General features: G+C 51.3%; 1 protein-coding gene and 1 long non-coding RNA gene across 3 annotated transcripts in view; both read right to left on the minus strand.

The window, feature by feature from the left end:
* The window catches only part of MAP2K6 (mitogen-activated protein kinase kinase 6), a 16,812-nt gene extending 5,912 nt beyond the window's left edge, over nt 1-10,900 (minus strand). The window contains exons 1-9 of one of the 2 annotated variants that reach the window (XM_017730522.1): nt 10,796-10,900; nt 9,851-9,899; nt 7,063-7,176; nt 5,572-5,691; nt 4,831-4,947; nt 4,322-4,373; nt 2,271-2,398; nt 1,526-1,603; nt 344-483 (exon numbers count right to left, since the gene is read on the minus strand). In XM_017730522.1, coding sequence (XP_017586011.1) covers nt 344-483; nt 1,526-1,603; nt 2,271-2,398; nt 4,322-4,373; nt 4,831-4,947; nt 5,572-5,691; nt 7,063-7,101 — 674 coding nt within the window. In that variant the 5' untranslated portion in view covers nt 7,102-7,176; nt 9,851-9,899; nt 10,796-10,900. The remainder of the gene's footprint in view (nt 1-343; nt 484-1,525; nt 1,604-2,270; nt 2,399-4,321; nt 4,374-4,830; nt 4,948-5,571; nt 5,692-7,062; nt 7,177-9,850; nt 9,900-10,795) is intronic. The other variant, XM_017730520.1, reaches the window with a different exon arrangement.
* A 5,667-nt stretch (nt 10,901-16,567) lies between these two features.
* LOC108445759 overlaps nt 16,568-18,589 on the minus strand; it is a 4,357-nt gene continuing 2,335 nt past the window's right edge. Inside the window, exon 2 of the long non-coding RNA XR_001860723.1 lies at nt 16,568-18,466. This is a non-coding gene — a long non-coding RNA (uncharacterized LOC108445759). The remainder of the gene's footprint in view (nt 18,467-18,589) is intronic.

The raw sequence follows: 18,589 nt of genomic DNA on the forward strand, positions 1-18,589 counted from the left end.
CCTATCCTTCTGCCCTCCCAGACTGAGGGACCTGAGCTGCCTGGCTGCACCTGCTCACAGCACCCCTGTGCTGCTGGTGCGGGGCCGATGGGAGCGAGGAGCCTCCTCAATCCTGTGTGCCCCCACAAAGCAGCCCAGCCTGTTCCCCCACAGCTGCCACCAGCATTGCTGTGCCTGCACAGTGCCAGGCGCCTGCACAAGGCTCAGTGAGGGCACAGAGGCCCAGCCCTTGCCCAGGGAATGTTCTGCCCAAAATTAGGGTTGAGAGCTCCCTGTGGAGATGGGCACCAGCACAGTGAAGGTGAGCGGGGCTGGGGAGAGTGAGGCCAAGAGGGAATTTTACCATTGCGAGGTAAAATCGACGAACTCCGCTGAGAACTTCTCCGCTGGGAGCTGCGGCGACGGCTCCTCCACCACCTGCTTGAGCTGCTGGAAGGGCGTCCCCCAGGACTCGTATGGGAAGCGGAGAATGGCCAGTTCAATCTGGGGAGGGAGGCAGGGCAACGTGTCAGGGCAGACACCTCACAGCCCACCCCACAGATTTGGGATCCCCATGTGCCCACCCAGGGGTGTGTTTTTGTAGGCTCCACACAAATGGGGTTGTTTGGCCTGGAAATAGGAACATTCCAATGAGATCTCAGAGCCCCTTGCAGTGCCTAAAGGGGGCTTACAGAGAGGAGGGAGGGTGACTTTTTACATGGGCAAACGGTGACAGAAAAAGGGGGATTGGTTTTGAACTAAAAGAGGAGAGATACAGATTAGATGTTATGGGGACTTTCCTGTGACGGTGGGGAGGCCCTGGCACAGGGTGCCCAGAGCAGCTGTGGCTGCCCCTGGATCCCTGGCAGTGTCCAAGGCCAGGCTGGACGGGGCTTGGAGCAACCTCGGACAGTGGAAGGTCCCTGCCCATGGCAAGGGGTGGGATGAGATGAAATTTAAGGCCCCTTCCAACCCAAACCATGCTGGGATTCTATGATTTCCTCACCCCACCTGGCCACAACATATTGTTCATCCTCCCCCAGCAAACACGAGAGGCTGGAGGAGACCCAGACAGCTCCACATTCAATTCCGTGTCACCCGTGTGTCAGACACCTCCTGGGAAAGGCTGGGAGTTAAAACCAGCCCCAGGCTGCACAGGGTAACTGCGCTGGGAAGCGACTCTGGGAGCAGATGGATTCCCCCGAACGCCCCCGCCGCTGCTCTCCCGCCGGGAGCTGCTGAGGGCGGCGAGGCCGCTCAGCGCGGGGAACGCAGCGCGCGGCAGCTGCCGTGCCTTAGCCCATGCCGCCATCTCCCGGCAGCTGCGGCCTCCGCACCCCTCAGCAGCGAGCGGCTGACAAAGCAGCTCCTCCTCCTTCCCCTCAACCCTGCGGCACGTTCCCCGTGCCCTCCCGAGTTATTCCCGTTCCCAGCCCGCCACCTTCCCAGGGAACCAGCGCCCCCAGTACCGCTATGGGCAGGAAAATGAACCCACGAGCAACACCGAGCCCTGCTGGCTGCCCTGCCTGCCCCCAGGTGACCCTACCATGGTGATCCCAAGGCTCCAGATGTCGGATTTGACGCTGTATCCCTTCTGGTTCAGCTCCGGGTTAATTCTCTCAGGCTGTGAACAGAGACAAAGGTGGCTGAGGAGCAGGGACGGCCCCAGTGCCCTGCCCACCCCCAGGGTGGGTCTCTCAGGGTGGCAGCCCAGCACCCCTGAGCCCACACCACCACCTCGCTCTCCTGGTTGTGCTGGGCCCAGTTGGTTCCCCGTCCTCACCAGTAAGGGCAGGCACTGAAATGGGTCACCAGAAGCAGGTGGCACCTGCACCAGGGGCTGGGGTGGTGGAGCTGACCTGGCACAGCTGGCATAAAGGGGGTGACGAACCTCTGCTTTCCAGGACTGTTTTCACCCTGTTCAAGCGCTCCACAAAGGGTGAATCTTGCACAGCAGCTCCCCAGAGGAGCCCGAGGGACCCAGTCCCTGGGGACTGTTTTTCTTCCCCACGCTAAGTACTGTTGTTCCCACGGGGCAAATGGCAAACAGGCAAAAGGGAGCAATCCCAGAGCCTTCCCCAAGGTCACAGGGAGGCGAGGAGGCAGCAGGAAGCCGTGCCCAGGAGATGTGATCTGAGCCATGAGCTCAGTCTCCCCTCCCAAGGAGATTGTATCCCTTAACTTCAGGGCTACGTCTTCCCAAACAAATCCCCAGGACAGATGCCGGAGGCTGATCCTTCCCCCCGGGCTCAGGTTCCTTTGGCTGCTCCCCACGCAGCTTCTCCACTTACAGCCATGTAGGGTTTGCATCCTGCATCCATGGTTTTAGCAACCGAGTCAACGAGGTAACCGCTAATCCCAAAATCGCACATTTTCACCTGCCCCTGCGTATTGATCAACACGTTAGAGGGCTTTACATCTGCAAGAAGGAACACAGACCACAGTCACTGTCACGTGGTGGTGGCTGGGCCAAGCCACAAACAGCCACAGAGGCCCCTATCAGCAGACGGCACCCCAGGAGTCCAGCAGAGCCCAGCGCCCCGGGCGTGCCAAAAACCCGCTGGCTGCGGCTGGGGCACGTTCAGGTGACAGCCTCATGGGCCTGTCATGTGTCCTGCCAGTGGCCCTTCACTCACACACTCCCCTCTCTGATTTAGGGAAGCAGGAGGTCACTCTGGACGTCACCACCTCATCCCGCTGCTCAAGGAATGGTCATGGACATAGGAGCAGCTCCACAGGGCTGGGGGCAATTCCAGGGGGTGTCTGCAAAGGGAGGGAGCTCTGGCAAGGCCCCGTGGGTCTGGGATCATGCCAGCAAAAGGAAAAACCCATGGAGGAGGGATGTGGGGCAGGAAAGGGTGAAGAGGAGCAATAAACTAAGGCAAGGATCAAAGGTTCAGAAAAGGCCTCTGATTTTAGGGGTACCAAACTTGCAGCGTGAGCAGCAGCAGGAGAGTGGGAGCTCCACACCCCATGGAAATCAGGCCAGAGTCTCATCTATCCATTACTGCCAGATTTATCTGCTTCCCAGCATGGCTTTACAAACCCTGGTGTGCTCACACTCGCGTCAGGCTCCTGAGAGCAGCTACAATCCCCAGCAGAAAGGGAAATTAAGGCACCCAGAGATGCCAGGAAGCAATATCCAGGAGAGCATGGAGGTGCTTCCCTGCACAGCAGGCAATTGCTCTGTGAGGCTAATCCCAAATGGAGTCTCAGCACAGCACAGGTGACACTGCCCCAAAGGGAGCAATCCTTTCCCTGCTGCCACCCAGAAATAACAGGTCACTTCCTAAAGACCCTCTGTCTCCACATAATAAAGAATTAAACAGAAGAGCTGAAACACCCTCTGAAGGAGGCCCCAAGCTGTGTTTGAGTCCTCCTTAGCAGAACTGTGGGTTTACAGCTCATTAATATCTGCTCTCTAATCAGCATTCTGCAATCAAAAGCCTCAGGTATGCAAAATCTTCACCCATCTGTTCCTACACTGAAATAAGACAATTTCCAGTGGAAATGAAACAAGTTCACAGAAACCCAGCAGCCAAGCAGGGCTTCCACCTCCTGTAAGTGACACAGAAGGCAGAAACTCAACCCCCAGCCACAGGAAGAATATACCCAGTGCCACTGCCTGCTCCAGCTGAACTCTGCTGCTTCCCAGGCACTCACACACTCCAGGGAGGGCTCTTTCCTCCTCATGGCAAATTGAAAATGACCCTTTAAAAATAAAGGTGTCAAGCAGCAACTGCAAGTTTGTTTCTGAGCGTGTTCACTGCAGCTCTGAGATGCTCCAGAGGGGAAAATGTCAGAAAAGTTAAGGGAGGGAATTTATGATTTCATTTGAGGCTGGTTTAGGTGTCAAACCTGTTCTGCTCCACTGGTGCTCAGGGGAGCTCCTGGAGGGGAGTGAGGATGGCTGGATCCCTGCAGGAGGGTGAGGCTGCAGAGATCCATCTCACTGCACACCAGCACAGAGCCATGGAGCTGGGGAACAAACCTGGGCAAAGCCTGGCCCAAAGCTCCCCAAGGTCAGATGGGAAAGCCTGGCTGAATTTCACCCAGGTGATGAAGCAGAGCATGGATTTAGGGAAAGGCAGCCAGGGGAAACAGCCCTTCCTCTACCCTGAGGAAAGAGCCTCACAGCCAGCTCTTTCTCCTCCACCTCAGGGAAGCACTGGGACCAGCAGGCAGATTTTAAGGAGCAAACAGCAGCCCTATCCTCTGCCTGGGTTTTGCTGCAAGTCATGAGATGCTGGGGAGTATTTCTGCTGTCAAAGGCTCACTAATCTCGGGTATTTTGGGAGCCCTTGCCAGGCTGAGAGCAGGGCAGTGCATGCCTGGCACTCACCTCGGTGGATCACGGAGAGCTTACTGTGGAGATGTTCTAGTGCTTTGACAATCTGAAACGACAAATCCACAGTCAATCGCAGCTGCAGCACCAGGAGGAGGAGGAAATGATATCTGGCTTCACCCCCAGACCTGCCTGAAGGGCAGGAAAACCACATCCCCCACAAGTCCTGCAGCCTGCCAGCAGCCTGAGGTGTTCGTGGGTACCCAGGGATCTCCTGGGGGCTCCAGGACCCCAATGAGAAGGGAAAGAAACTGCAGGAGCCTCCCCACATCTCACACTGGGCCATCTCTCCATCATGTGTATGGATGGGCACATTTGGGGTCATTTATGGCTTATAAATAACATCACTTGAGACCAGACAAGTGAGGCCAGCTGGGAATGCCCACAGGGGCTGGCACATGGACCACGCTCCTTCTGGTGCGAATACAGCGGGGAGCCTGGGTGATGAAGAACTTGGCTGAGAACAGAAACCCCTTTCCCTCCCCTCCTCACCCTGTGCTACTCACAGAGACTGCGATTTTCCCCAGGATGTCCTCAGGAATCGTCAGGCCTTTGTCAATGACATGTTTGTAGAATTTGTCCAGTGAGGTATCCATCAGCTCCATGCAAATCCACACGTCTCCCTGGAGGGTAAAGCAGGCAGATACCCAGATATTGGAACAAAGCATGCTTTTCTTTCTTTCTCTTCTTTCTTTCTTTCTTTCTTTCTCTTTTCCTCTTTGTCTTTCTTCCCTTCCCTTCCCTTCCCAAAGCCCTTTGGCCCTTGCCCTTTGCTGCCCTGTTTGGCCCTTCCCTGTTTTTTCAAACTCATTCAGCAAAGCTTTCTTTTCCCTGCTCTGGAATTCAGTGCTGTTCACATTCCCTACCATTTAGGGTGTACTCTTCCCAAAGCAGAGCCCCGGTGATTTAGGAGCCCAGAAATTTATCAGGAACTGAGGCTCCCAACGAACAGCCAGGAGAAGTTCAGCTCTGCAGAGCTGTACTTAAAGCTCTTCAATAAATCCTGCTTTTCAGAGCTTTCCACACTTTTCCTCCACACCGAGGAACTCAAGGCAGGGCAATTTTAACACTATGGGACCAGGCTGTGAGCTGGTGGCTGTCCTCACAGCCACAGTAAGTGACACATCCTTAGGCCAGGACTGAGCAGATCTCCGTGTCCAGGTGGAGATTAAACCCCTGGCACTTGGAGGAAGTGCAGGAGTGGGAATTCAGAGCCTGGGAGAAGGGGCAGTCCCAAGAAGCCTCACCTCTCGGAAAAGTGCCCCGTAAAAGGTGACGGTGAAGGGACAATCCACTGTCCTCATGGAGATATCCAGATCCATCAACAACCTCTTCTGCTCCTGGCTGTTCACCGTGGCTCGGATCCGCTGCAAGACAGAGCCTGTCAGGGGTGGCTGCCCCAGGGCCTTGGCACCACAGCTGGACCCTTCCACCGCCCCTCGTGCCACCCCCTTATCACCATCCTTGGCACAGGCACATCCCCAGCCCAGCACCCACAGCAGGAGCACCCAGGGCTCTCCTCACCACAGGTGAGGTTTTGCTCTTCCCTGCAAACACCACTTTTTGCAAGAGCCAAAAGAAAGCAGTGGCTTAGGAGAGGAGAAAGGAGCAGGAAATCAAATTCCAGGCTGGTGGAGAGCTGGGACTTTCGGAGTCCAGTGTACACCTGTTACATCAGCAGGTTCTGAGCACAAGAGAGGGCTCCAGCCCTGCACCAGAGCCCATGGGCTGCCCATGGCTTTGGAAAATCGGCATTTCCCAGTCTCCCGGGAAGAGATGTCCTTGATGTGAAATACCCAGAGACCCTCGGCTGCCAAACACCATGACAGGGCACACACAGCCCACCACAGGTCACACACACGGTCCAGGCTCCTCGGCCAGAGCCACTCGGGGTCAGTAACGGGACAGAATTAAACTGCTCAGCGTCACAGAGAGCCTGAATGCTCCTGCCATGCCCAGCTGAGATCTTCCATTGTCCTCAGAGAGGTCTTTGGCAGTTTGGTGAACACCAAAGCAAACAAAAAGTCCAAATGCAGAGCACAGAGATCCCAGGACATGGCCCAGCCAGCACCCACAGCAAAGTCTACCCACTACTGAGGAGCAAAGAGTTTGCTCAGAGCTTCCAGATCTTTTTCTCTTACTCTGAAAGGAAACTAAAATTCAGCCAAGCAAAAACTGGTCCTTCCCAAGCTACAATTTTTCCCATGACCATTTCCCTAATCTCCAAATTTATGAGTCTAAGCCGTTGTTATGAAAACTTTTCATGATAGCATCTACAAGCCTGCCATGAGTCAAGATCCCACTGCGGCAGGCAAAATGTGAAAATCCCAACAAAAACTTCCTGTTCCAAGGAGAGTGAAAAAGTCCCAGCTGAAGAAGATTCTCTTGTGCAATTAGATTTTTTCTTCTTTATAATTATGAAGTGAATCTGAGGGGCTACAGTAGAAAAAAATAATGCAAATTTATATGTATATTTAAAAAATGCTGGTAAATTAAATCCTAGGAAAACAGGAATATTGTGGATAAAGGTGAACAATGTGACTGATGCACTACAGTGCTGGAGCATTACACCTTTAAAACACCCCCCTTTTCTTGGTTAAACAACCCAAATCTCCCTCGGACCCTGTGTGGAAAGAGGATTTCATGAGGAAAGCAGCAAATCTCAGGAAAGGAACAAGGGGGATTCCAAGTGTGCCCGGCAACCCCACAAGGACAGAACCCCCCGAGGCTCACTCTACCTTCACTGCCATGATCTGCCCGCTGGGCATGTGCCGCATCTTCTCCACCACCCCGTACGCACCTCGTCCCAGCTCGGAGATGGGCTCCAGGTCATCGGCCTTCACCTCAAAGTTCTGGGGGACAAAAGCCATCAGTGGCCCCTGGGCGTTTGCTCTGCGCAGTGCCCCCACGGTGCAGCCCTGCGTGGCACATCCTTGCCCTGTGCATCCCCTCCCCAGCTGTGCTCAGCGGGTCTGCAATGAACTCACAGCCCTGGGAGGCTGCAGGGAGGATCAGCCACCACCACAGCGACCCCAGAGCTGAGGGGACGTGTCTCATGGGCTTGTGTCACCAAACCACAGTCACGGCATGGGTAAGGCTGGAAGGGACCATGGCAGGGCCATCTGGTCCAACCTTCCTGCTCAGGCTGTGTCAAGGAGTGTCCTGAGCAGGGCAGGCACAGAAGGTCCATTCCCTCAGTGGGATGCTCTGCCCAACAGCCACCTGCACGCCAGGGTCATGGAATCATGGATCACAGGATCACAGAGTACTCTGAGGGGGAATCATGGAATGGTTTGTGTGGGAGGGACCTTAAAGATCATTTCATTTCATCCTCCTGCCATGGGCAGGGACACCTTCCACTATCCCAGGCTGCTCCAAGCCCTGTCCAGCCTGGCCTTGGACACTTCCAGGGATCCAGGGGCAGCCACAGCTTCTCTGGGCACCCTGTGCCAGGGCCTCCCACCCTCACACGGAAGAATTTCCTCCTATTATCAACCTAACCCTACTCTTTTTTATTTTGAATCTATTTCCCCTTGCCCTGTCACTCCATGCTCTTGTCTTGTCCCTCCCAGCCACCTTCAGCTGGCAGCACTTTCAGCCTCTCCATCCTCTGAGGGCTGGGATAGAAAACACCACAGCAGCTTCTCCCCAAGGAATCACCCTCAGTCTTACTCCATTTTGTCTTCCTTCCACCCTCCTCTTCCCCCAAACAATCATAGAAACATTTCCAGGTATTTTAAAGCTTATTTCTCCGGACCTGCAGATGGGCCAAACACCAGCTGAGTGTGCCCCATTTTCAAACCAGGGAGGATTTATTTTGTCCATCATCATTTTCTCCTGGCCTGACACAAAGGATGACTTTGTTCAGACCCTGCACCCATGCCCTTCTCCTTTCTGCCGTGATATCGTGCAGAAAAAATTCAAATTTGCCTCTGCCACTAAACCCAGCCCTTCTGTTTGCTGCAAGCACAACCCCATCAGCCAGTCACCCTGCAGCGGGTGAGAAGGAACTGATTCCCAGGGAATAACCCCACATGGCTTTCTGCCGGCGCAGCAGAAAAAACCCTGCAGCCTGCAATGAGCCGGCTGGGGATGCCACAGAGAGCAGGGAGACACTCTGGGAATATGCACAAGGAGCCCTGACTGATATTTTGGAGTCACAGCAGAGATTTAGGCATCTCTGACTGCCTGACACCGCTCCTGCTGTTCACCAGGAGCCGCTCCAAAAACGCGCTTGGAGCGCTCTCCTCAAACGAGCAGCAGAGTTTAAAAGGAGAGGAGGGAAAGTGGCTTCCCCTCAGGATCAGGGGGAGTGTGGGAATGCTGGTGGAAGAGGGAGCCCATCCTAAAGGAACCTGGCTGGATAAACAGGTCACAGATCCATGGGAAATGGAAGCCAAGGCGTGCCAGTCCCTCTGAGACAGCCACAGAGCCGTGCCTGGAAAACAGCCTGAGCTCTGGGGGCAGTGAGCGCGGCTCCTCTGCATCGGCCACCACGGCCTCCCTGCCTCCTGCACGGAGCCTTTCCGGAGCACTGGAGCCTTCCCTCATCCCTGGGAATGCAGGGAGAGGTGATTTTCTTGGAGCAGGCGTTTTCTCTGCCTCCATACTGTACCATTTTGCATCTCACACTGTTTCCACCTCCCAGCCCCTGCTCCAAGCCAGGGAAAACACAAAATCCAAAATGAAAGGAAAGGCTCCAAAGATAGGCATTTTAAACCACTATTGGATTAGCATTTCACTTCACTTATTACCTCACTGACACCAAGGCCTATCTTTTGCACCTCATAAATTCATTGTCCAGCTTTAAAGCGCTTTTTTGAATTCTGCTCTGCCTTTTTCTCCTATCAAAACAACTGTCCTGGGGTTTGTTTTTCCCCTGCTATTTTTTTAGACCAGGTAGATTGGTTTCCATGCTGTCAGAAGGATTTGCTTCCAGTGCAGGGACATCTACCCTAAGTTAGACTCCTGAGGAGATGACTCTCAATACTAGCAAAGGGAAATCCTTTGGGTGAAGGCTTTAAATCAGCAAAGGAACTGCAGAGGAGAGTAAAACACCCTGTTAGCAACCCCTTGCTCTCTAATGGTTATTTCCAGGGGATTAGCTGCACCTCAGTGCAGCAAGGAAGGAATTTCCACGGTGGAAAGTATGAAGGGAGCCCACGTGTCATGGGAGGCACAGGGTGAGGGCTGGGGGCACGTTCAGCGGGGCAGTGCCAACCAGCAGGTCCAGCTGGCCACGGGGCCACACTGGGGTCCCACCCACACAAACACCAGGTGCCACTCAGATATTTATGGCTGGACGTGGCTCACAAGCCCCAGAGCTCACGAGCTCCCAGGCTGGATCTTCTCAGCTTTTATCCATCCAGCAGCTGCCTTCCCTTTCAAGTGAAATGGGCTGCATTGTTTTTAATAGCTGGTATTTAATTATCTGCCCTTTTTGGGGGGTCTGGAGCGAAGCAGTCCCACAAGCAGCCAGCCCAGGATGGCTGATCTGATCCGATCCCAGAGGTCTCTCAGTCTTACCTCCTCACCAATAAAGATGCAGGCTTTGGAGTCCAGATCTCTGGGTGGCCTGCACGAAAGAAAAGGGAAAAGATGTGAAATATCCCCTACGAAGATCAGTTTTCCCTCAGTGAGTAAATCCAAGCCCCAAGCCATCCCCTCACACCTTCAGGCCAGCAGCCCTTGCAGCCCTGAGCAGCCTCCTGGCCTTGCAGGATCAACAGGTACAGCCAAGATCCACAAAGTCACCCCAAAAAGGGCTCAGGACAAAAGCTACTGGAACTGGCATTTCTCACAGCCAGCTTGCCCTGCAGCAACCCAGAGGGATTCACTGGGACAGGGAAGGCAGGTGGCAAGCACCAAACCTCAGCCAGCCTGCTGAAAAATGGATTAAATGGGCATGAACATCTAAACCTGCTATAAATCATCACCTCAGTCACACAGCACAGGCTGACAGGCTGAAAACACTCAATCCTCAAAGAAGCAAAGAAAGCCAAGCAGGCTGGAGTTGCACAAAGTGCCTTAAAAACAGAGGCATTCCTTCTGCAAGGCTCAGCAGGCAGGGAAGGGGATGAGTTTTTATGCCTTGGTCCAACGCACGTTACTCAAACTGGTGGCCAAAGTGCCACACCAGTCAAACTTGGGGGCCATTCTGGTTTTTCTCTTTTTCTGCATCAGTAAGAAGCACGAGACTCACAGATGGGCAGAGGGTGATGGGCTGAGACCCCCTGAGAAATACAAGGGTTGTGAAATTATCACAGAATCCCAGAATGGTTTGGGTTGGAAAGGACCTTAAATCTCATCTCATTCCACCCCCTGCCATGGGCAGGGACACCTTCCATTGTCCCAGGGGGCTCCAAGCTCCATCCAGCCTGGCCTTGGGCACTGCCAGGCGCCAGCCAAGGCTGGAAGGCAGCTGGGCTTCGTGGTTTGCTTTTCATTCTGCCCCAGTGTTTGCAGACTTACGTGGAGCTTGTCTGTGGTTGCTCAAATGCTTCTTTAGGAATTTTCAGCCCAGGGTTTCTCTTCTTGCCTGCGAAACAAGAAAGAGGCAGAGTTAAAGAAAGGCATTTTTTTGTTGTTGTTACGATTCGTTTGGGGTTAATTTGCAAAACACAGCTTGTCTATATTTGTTGACCTTATTTCACATAAATGCCCAGCCAGGCTGGTGGGGCAGACTCAGGGCACAGAGTTCAAACATAAAGTGCCTTTGTTCAGCAAGGTTTCATTTAAACCTGCGAGCTCTGGCTGCCAGCTTGGTACAGAAAACAGGCAAGAGCTCTGGCAAAGGCAGGCCATGAGAACATGCAAAGGGAAAGGTATTTCTCCTCCTACCCACGGAGGATCCCTCCAAACATTTCTTAGATTTAAAACCATTCCAGATACATAACTTCAAACCCTGGCAGGATGAAACATCCTTTTAAAATTGCATCTGAAAGTCCCCATTCTGATTCTGTTTAACTGCATGTTTCACCTCCTGGTCATTAAAGTTGTGCAAACCCAGCAAAAATAAAGCAGAATTCAAGTTTGCAGGCTCCAAAGCCATTTGTTTCTATTCACACTGACCAGCCAAGCTTTTCTGAGCTGGATGCAGCTCAAGCTCTGAGGCAGCTCAGCTGCAGCTCTCCTGGAAAGGGGGTCCAGCCACAAGAGCCAGGCAGAGCAGAGAAACACAAGAACCTTTTTATGACTGCACAGATTCAGCCACATTTCAGCACGGGGGCTTGAATTCATGGAGAAAATAACCTGGAAGCATCAGTCATGTCACCAAACCCCAAGGTAAACATCTGGCTGCTTGGCTGGGTAATAAAATCCCTGGTCCATCCCCCCAGAAAAGGCACAAGCACCTAATTTAGGTGTACAGCGTTTTTAACCTAACAATTTATATCCATTAGAGAGTGAGTTTTACTCCCTATTCCCAAACCTCTCTCTCAAACTTCACCTATACATGTCTGAATTTGTTTTTCCTTTCAACACATCAATAGATGCCTGTGCATCCCAGTGCCAGAGGGGTGCTGGATCAAAGGGCAGGCACCCAGAATGGAAAATGACCTTCATGAATCAATTAATCAATTCAGAATAGCAATTTTTTTTTTAGGGTTTTGGTTTTTGGGTTGTTTTTTGTTGTTGTTGTTATTGTTGGGGGTTTTTGGTTTTGTTTTTTAAGGGTTTTTTTGGTTATTGTTTCGGTTTTTTTAGGTTTTGGTGCTTTTTTGGGTGTTTTTTTTAGTATTTTTTTCCTTGTTGGCTCCAAAAGATGGGATCTTGCTCACTCCTTTTGACAAAGTCATTCCAGGATGGGGCAGGCTGCAAGAACCCAGCTGACACCTCGTGGGAAAAGCATTTATTGGAAGCTCCTGTGCACACTCACTACTGGGATTAGAAATCAACAGAGCTGTGAATGTACATAGGAAACAAAAAACCAGAAAAAAAGCCAAATCTCTGCTCTTCAGAGCTCCCAATCTCACGCAGGAAAAGCAAAATAAAAGCAGCAAGGTCATGCAGAAGCACAAAGAACAGCTCTCAGTGTTCCCAAAAAGTAAAAGCTGGTCTGCAAGGAAGCAAAAACGATTCTAAAATCCAGTGGAGGAACTCCTACAGTGAGCAGAGCTGCTCTTTGACCCTTTTCCTTCCAGTTTTTCAGTTGTATCCAGGAGGCAGAAGTGAGGAGCAAGCCCTGCTGTGCTGGATGCTCCAGATTCCCTTTCCTGCCCAAGCTGTGCCAAGTGCACCTCGGATCCACGGGGATGCTAAACGGGGAGGGGTGTCCTGGATGTTAGCCAAAAAAAGGAATCCCAAAAACACAGGTCTGGCAGTGCAGGCAAACAAAATCCCTGCTCCTCTGGCATTTTCCAAGCTGTCATCCCAGAGACCTCTCTGCTCCCTGTCTGCATCCTCAAGGAAACAACACAGCCACAGGCACAGGAAAAGCATCTTCACACTGATTTTGCACGTGGAAATCAAGACACAAAATCCACCAAATTTCTCGTGGAGGAACTGCTTCTATTAAGGCTGAACTGTTCCTATGAACACACAGCAGCTGCCTCCTGACAAACCCCAAGGACCAGCCCTTCTCTCTGCTGCAGTCACACTGGCACCACCAAAATCAAGTGAGAAACAGGCACAGATTTGCTCTGTTATTCCCTTTTTTGTGTTTTTTCCTTCATGGCTTTGCTTGCACCACCCCCTGTGCTGTCCCCAGGCCTCAGGAAGGTTCCTCAGGCAGCTCTGGGAGAGTGGAAATGAACCTACTGGAAATGAAGCTGATTTGAACTGGACTCAGAACAGGTTGTGCAGCCTCGAATCTGGTCGTGGTTCACAAGTGGTGTCAGCAGAACCAGGGAGCAAAATGCCAAACCCAAATAAACATTAAAAGCTTTTCCGCCTCCTGGTGAAATAAAATCTGCACTTTGGGGAGTTTATTTTCCTTGTCTCTTCTTCACAGAACACAATATTTTGAAACTTTGCCATTTTTTTGAAGCACAATCTGTCCATGCATTCGAGCTGCCAAGGCACAAGCACAGTTGAACATTCTTTGGGGTTTTCTTTTCAAGAAAGGAGAAAGCAGCTCAGGTAAGACACGGGTTTAACGATGGCAGCGGGAGGAGGGATGGGAAATGGGAATTGCCATGGCCAGGACTTGCACCTACAGCACACACAGGTGCTGAGGGGGGATGTGCTGTCTCCATGGTTATTTAACGAATCCTGGCTGAAATCAGGCGATTTCATGGCTTAACTGGATCAGGCCAAATTTCTGAGCTCCTTTTGTTCCAACATGCAAAGCACTCATCTCTCCAAGCCTCTGGGGCCAATGTCTGTGAGTGGTTTGCAGGAAGCATCAGCAATCCTGAGCCTGGCACTACTTTCAAACTAGAAATACGAAGCAGAGCCACCCCAGCAGGCTGCAGTGGGATGCAGGAACCAGGATCCCCCTTTACCCCAATCCCCAGCTCCAAAATTCAACAGTCCAGCTCACACATGCTTGACTTTCTCCTCAAACACAAACATAGTTAAAAGGCTTCTTTTTTTTTTAAGGAAAAAATAATTGGAAGTCTCAAGATCAGTTCTGTTCAATAGGAACTGCCAAGCAAGTGTCTCGCTGTCAAAATAAAATCCCCCAGTTTGCCAGAGCAGACGTCGGCTTGGGGAGATGATGCTGTATTAAACTGCACAGAAAATCATCTGCACAGGAGCTCCAAATGTGGAGGCACCTTAATAACACACAAAATTGGATGGTACCTGTTCCATCCACCAGAAAACCAGTATTTTCCACAGCGTTTTTATGAATCATTACTATTTTTAGCTTTGTTTCCTGGAAAAAAATCACCACGTGTTTATCTGCCGGTCTGTGTCCCTCGTGGCAAGTGCAAAAGCCACGGGCCCATTTCAGCCCCATCTGACAGAGAAATTGAGCTTTTGGAGATTGTAAATCTGAGAAAAGCAGGTGACTAAATAAAGGAGTCCCCAGCTCAGGGACTGAAGCACAAAAGCCACCCATGGCAGGCACCAGTGTCCACACAGGCCGCGGGTGCCTCAGACACCAAAGTAACAGCACAGGGCTCAGTCCTGAGGCACAAACCACCAGTGCAGAGGGTTTGCACTGCAATCCCTTGGAATCTGCAATAAGGAAAGCCCCAGTGAACCACCACACACAGCACAAACTCAAAATGTGGCTCCCTCTGCAGAAGGCTCTGCTGGTGGCTCAGCAGATGGGATCGTACATCTGCTCCCCAGTACCCAAAAAACCATGGATTTTCTGTGTAAACAAGCCCTGGAGCCTTGCTGGTCCCTGAGCCTTCAAGCTAAAGCTCATTTGAGAGCTCTCCCTGCAGTTTGGCACATGGAGACATCCACAAGCACTTGACTCAAAAGCAAAGCTTTAAGAATAATTGAGGGGGAAAAAATCGAGCCTGGTTTGGAGTCTGAAGTGTGGATGCTGAGAGACATCTCCAGAACCCAGTTTTGATTCAGCAGAACTTCCAGGGTATCTGTGACATTAAGCAGAAACTTAAATCTACTTTCTTTTAGGAAAAAAAAATTACCCACAGTAAATATTGAACCGACTGGTGCTGGAGAAGGGGACACCTTTACAAAGCCTTTCTTGAAAGTGTACTGCTCAAGGCAGCAGTTCCATCTCAGGATGAGAGCAAACAGCCTCAAGTCATGCCAGGGGAGGTTTAGATTAGAAATTAGGAGGAATTTCTTCACCAAAAGGGTGGTCAGGCATTAAAAGAGGCTGCCCAGGGCAGTGGCAGAATCACCATTCCCGAAAAGACAGGAGGGTGTGGCACTTGGGGACATGGTTTAGTGGTGGGCTTGGAAGTGCTGGGTTAATGCTTGGATTCAATGAGCTTGGAGAGCTTTTCCACCCTTAATGATTCCCTGATTTTCTGGTTCTAATGCCAGCAGTTGGCTGCAGCATCACTTGAACCTCCTGTGCCCCGGCACTGACCCCATTTGCTCCTGCAGGGCCTGGACCAGCCCAACCAACCCCGAGAACCAAATGAGGTCTGAAAGCAAAACTGCAATAGGAAAAAGAAACCCTGACTTAATGAAAACACATTAAATACTTCCCTGTGAAGGTCTTAAACCAAATTCCTGAGGGAGGGGAGAAAAACACATTTCCAAGGGGCTCGTTAACCTCTTCCCACCAGCACTGACAAAGCTCAGGGATGGATGTTGTAAACCCCCTTCAATTCAGGCAGTGCTAAATATCAATATTGAAAAAGGAAACTTCAACGTTCCACAGCGAAAAGAACAGAGAATAACACAGAAAGGGAAGACAGAGGAATTCGCTGCCCACATAGGCTGTAACAGAAAATAAACTCTGACTTCTGAAGGAAAATCCCATTCCCCAGTCTCCAGACTTTTCACTTGCAGTCGAACACTTTTTATGATATAATCCAAAATAAATGGTTCCTTGCCACAAAAAGCTCCTATTTCCTTCAAAGGATATTAACTAGTTCTGTCTTCACCACAATTTATTATTAAAGCTGTGTTCCAATAGCCATGTAGCAACATTTCCTTTCAAACAACACTCTTTAGCATATAACTTGCTGGTAAAATTGCACAGGTGGGAAATGCCTCTTTCTCCCATTTTTTTAGGAGATAAAAGTGGCTCATTTACGATTCCTGTCTCTCCCAAGGATTTTTTGTCTGATTTCTTGGAAGGTTTTGAAAGCTAAATGATCTGGTTTTCCCCTAGCAGCTGTACTCTCTGTGTGAGCAAACCCCCACACCTAAAATGAGGGCAAAATGGGAATGCTTGGTGGGTTTCCACAGAAGAGAGTGAATTTTGGCAGCTCATGGGCAGCTCACAAAGCTCCACAACCAATGTGTGGCCTGATCCTGAAGTGCCACTTTGCAGAGTGAAAGGACCCTTGGCGATGGCTTAGGTGCAAAACTCCAGGCCCAGACGGTTCTTGCAAAACCAAGGAATTAAGATTATTTTTTTCTGTGTCCCAGCCACGCTGGAGATGCCCAGCAGGAGAGTTCTTCACGCAAAGCCTTGGTCTGCAAGTGCAAAAGGCATCCCTTATCCACAGCATGGTTCCAGCCCACACTGCAGTAACAATGGTGGGCTTGATGCTGTCAAAGAGAACTTTAAGCCTTACAGGACACCTGGAAATACCCAAATGTCTGAGAAATCCACTCATTAGCCCTCCTGGACACAAACACTGAGATATCTCAAAGCTGCTGATGGCAGCCAGGGCAGAGCAGGGTCACCAACTGCTGCTGTAGGTGTTAACAACCTTGTATTTAAAAGTATTTTCACAAAGTGACCAAAAATGACCAAAGAAGTGAAAGAAATATTTTTAACAAGTATTAAGGATCATCTCACAGGTTCATTATTTATACTTGCAAATTCTTACAGTTGTTATACAAACCATCTTGGCACAGTCTGAGGGCTGGGGATGGACTTGTCCATCTCCTTCAGTCCCGTCACCTGCCCCAGCACCAGCTCATCACCACTGCCCAGTTCTCAAGGTGAAAAGCCTTTAATCCCACCCAGGTCTCTCCCAGGAATCCCACACGTGGGGACATCCCAGCCCGGTGTGAGAGGAGCGGGAAGGCCGGGAGCATTCCTGGTGTCCCCACAGCCACACACTGCCCACTCCAGACTAAACAACGGCCACCGAGCAGAGCCTGGGGCTCCCTGCCGAGCTGCTGTGCTGGAAAATTAAAACACACAGAGATAACGAAGTATATTCTCAGTGAGTGGGCCTGAGGAGAAGCTGTGCTGCTGGAGCCATACCCAGACGCCTTCTGGCTCCATTCCAGCTGAAATGGAAATCAAGCCCTCAAAGAGAACACAAATGGAGGCACATTCCTCAAGTAGCCACTTCTGGTGGGTTTTGTAGCACAAAACCCTGGTGGCCACTTCCCCGAGGCAGCCGCACATGTCCTCCCATGTGGCATATCCACAGCCACGACCACAGCAACCCCTGCACCACCCCCTTCCTCCCACAGGCTCCAAATGGGTGAATCCCTCCTCTGAAATTTGTTATTTGGGCAGTCCAAGTGTGGAACCAGGCTAGGGCTCTTGGATTCAAATGCCTGTGGGACAGATCCGCAGGTGACAGGGGTCTTGGTGACGTTGGTGACTGTGGTGGGGAGGCACCAGGGAAGTTCTCACACCACTTCTGCCCCCATAACTGGGTTGTGTGCCTTGGTAACCTTTTGGTAAAGGTGCCTAAATCCCTGCTGTGCAGAGCCCCAGGGACAGGGTGGGTGAGCACCTGAGCTGTGCCCACCATCCAGTTTGTAAATGCAGAGCTTCAGCCAAGCCCTTGTTTCTGGAGAAAACCAAAAACCAGGTGTTCACGTAAGCACCAATGATGTGGAAAAGTGGGTCTGAAAATCTGGTTTCCAATCCTGCATTAAGCCACAAAAAAAGAATTTAATATGCAAGAGATGTTTAAAAGCTGTAGAAGTTTCAACCAAAGGCCAAGGGACAGGAAAAGATAGATTTGTGCTTCATTTCTCTCCTTGAAACCTGATGGAGCTGCTCTCTCCTTAGCCCTGCCAGTAAGTGGCCAAGTGCCACTGGCTGCTCTTCCATCACTGCCAGGAGCAACTGGATCTGTTGGAAGCAAATGGAGATGCTCCAGGGATGATGGTGTGTCCTCTGTGCAGGACAGGGACATTTCCCCCACGTCCTTTATCTGTGTCTTCCCTCATGGCTGTTTGCAACAACTCCTTGGAAACGGCAAACTTGGAATGTGTTTCCTTAACAACACTTCTGGGCTGCCTGGGGAAGGGAGCAGAGCCCACCACAGTCGTGGGGCCAAGGTGGCTCCCAGCTCCAGGCTTTCCTCCTCTCGTTTGGATGCCATGGAGCTGCTGGCACATTTGGTGGCTGCTGGCACATCCAGGTCTGAGCACACCACGGCCCCATGGTGTCCACACTGTGACTCCCACCTTTATGTCTGAATTAAAGCATTACTTATTTTCCTTTCTGTCCCCCAGGAGCCACATTTTGGGTCAGGAAGCAGGAAAGGCAAGAGCACTTTTATGGCTGTGGTGAATTTTTCCAATGTGTATCAGACTGACAGCACAGCAGGAAACCCTGAAACACTGGCACAAGACCGGAGCAGGCGATGCTGTGTTCGCATCCCATCTTAATTCCCGAGGCTCCTGAAGAGAAGAGCATGGCCTGGGCACAGCTGCCCCAGTGACCACACACCAGCTGACCCCAAACTACCCACTGGCACCGTCAGCTCCCACATTGTAATGGTGGGAATGCCAGTCACTGTCCTT

The sequence above is a fragment of the Corvus brachyrhynchos genome, unplaced genomic scaffold, assembly GCF_000691975.1.
Source record: "Corvus brachyrhynchos isolate BGI_N302 unplaced genomic scaffold, ASM69197v1 scaffold340, whole genome shotgun sequence".
Lineage (NCBI taxonomy): Eukaryota > Metazoa > Chordata > Aves > Passeriformes > Corvidae > Corvus > Corvus brachyrhynchos.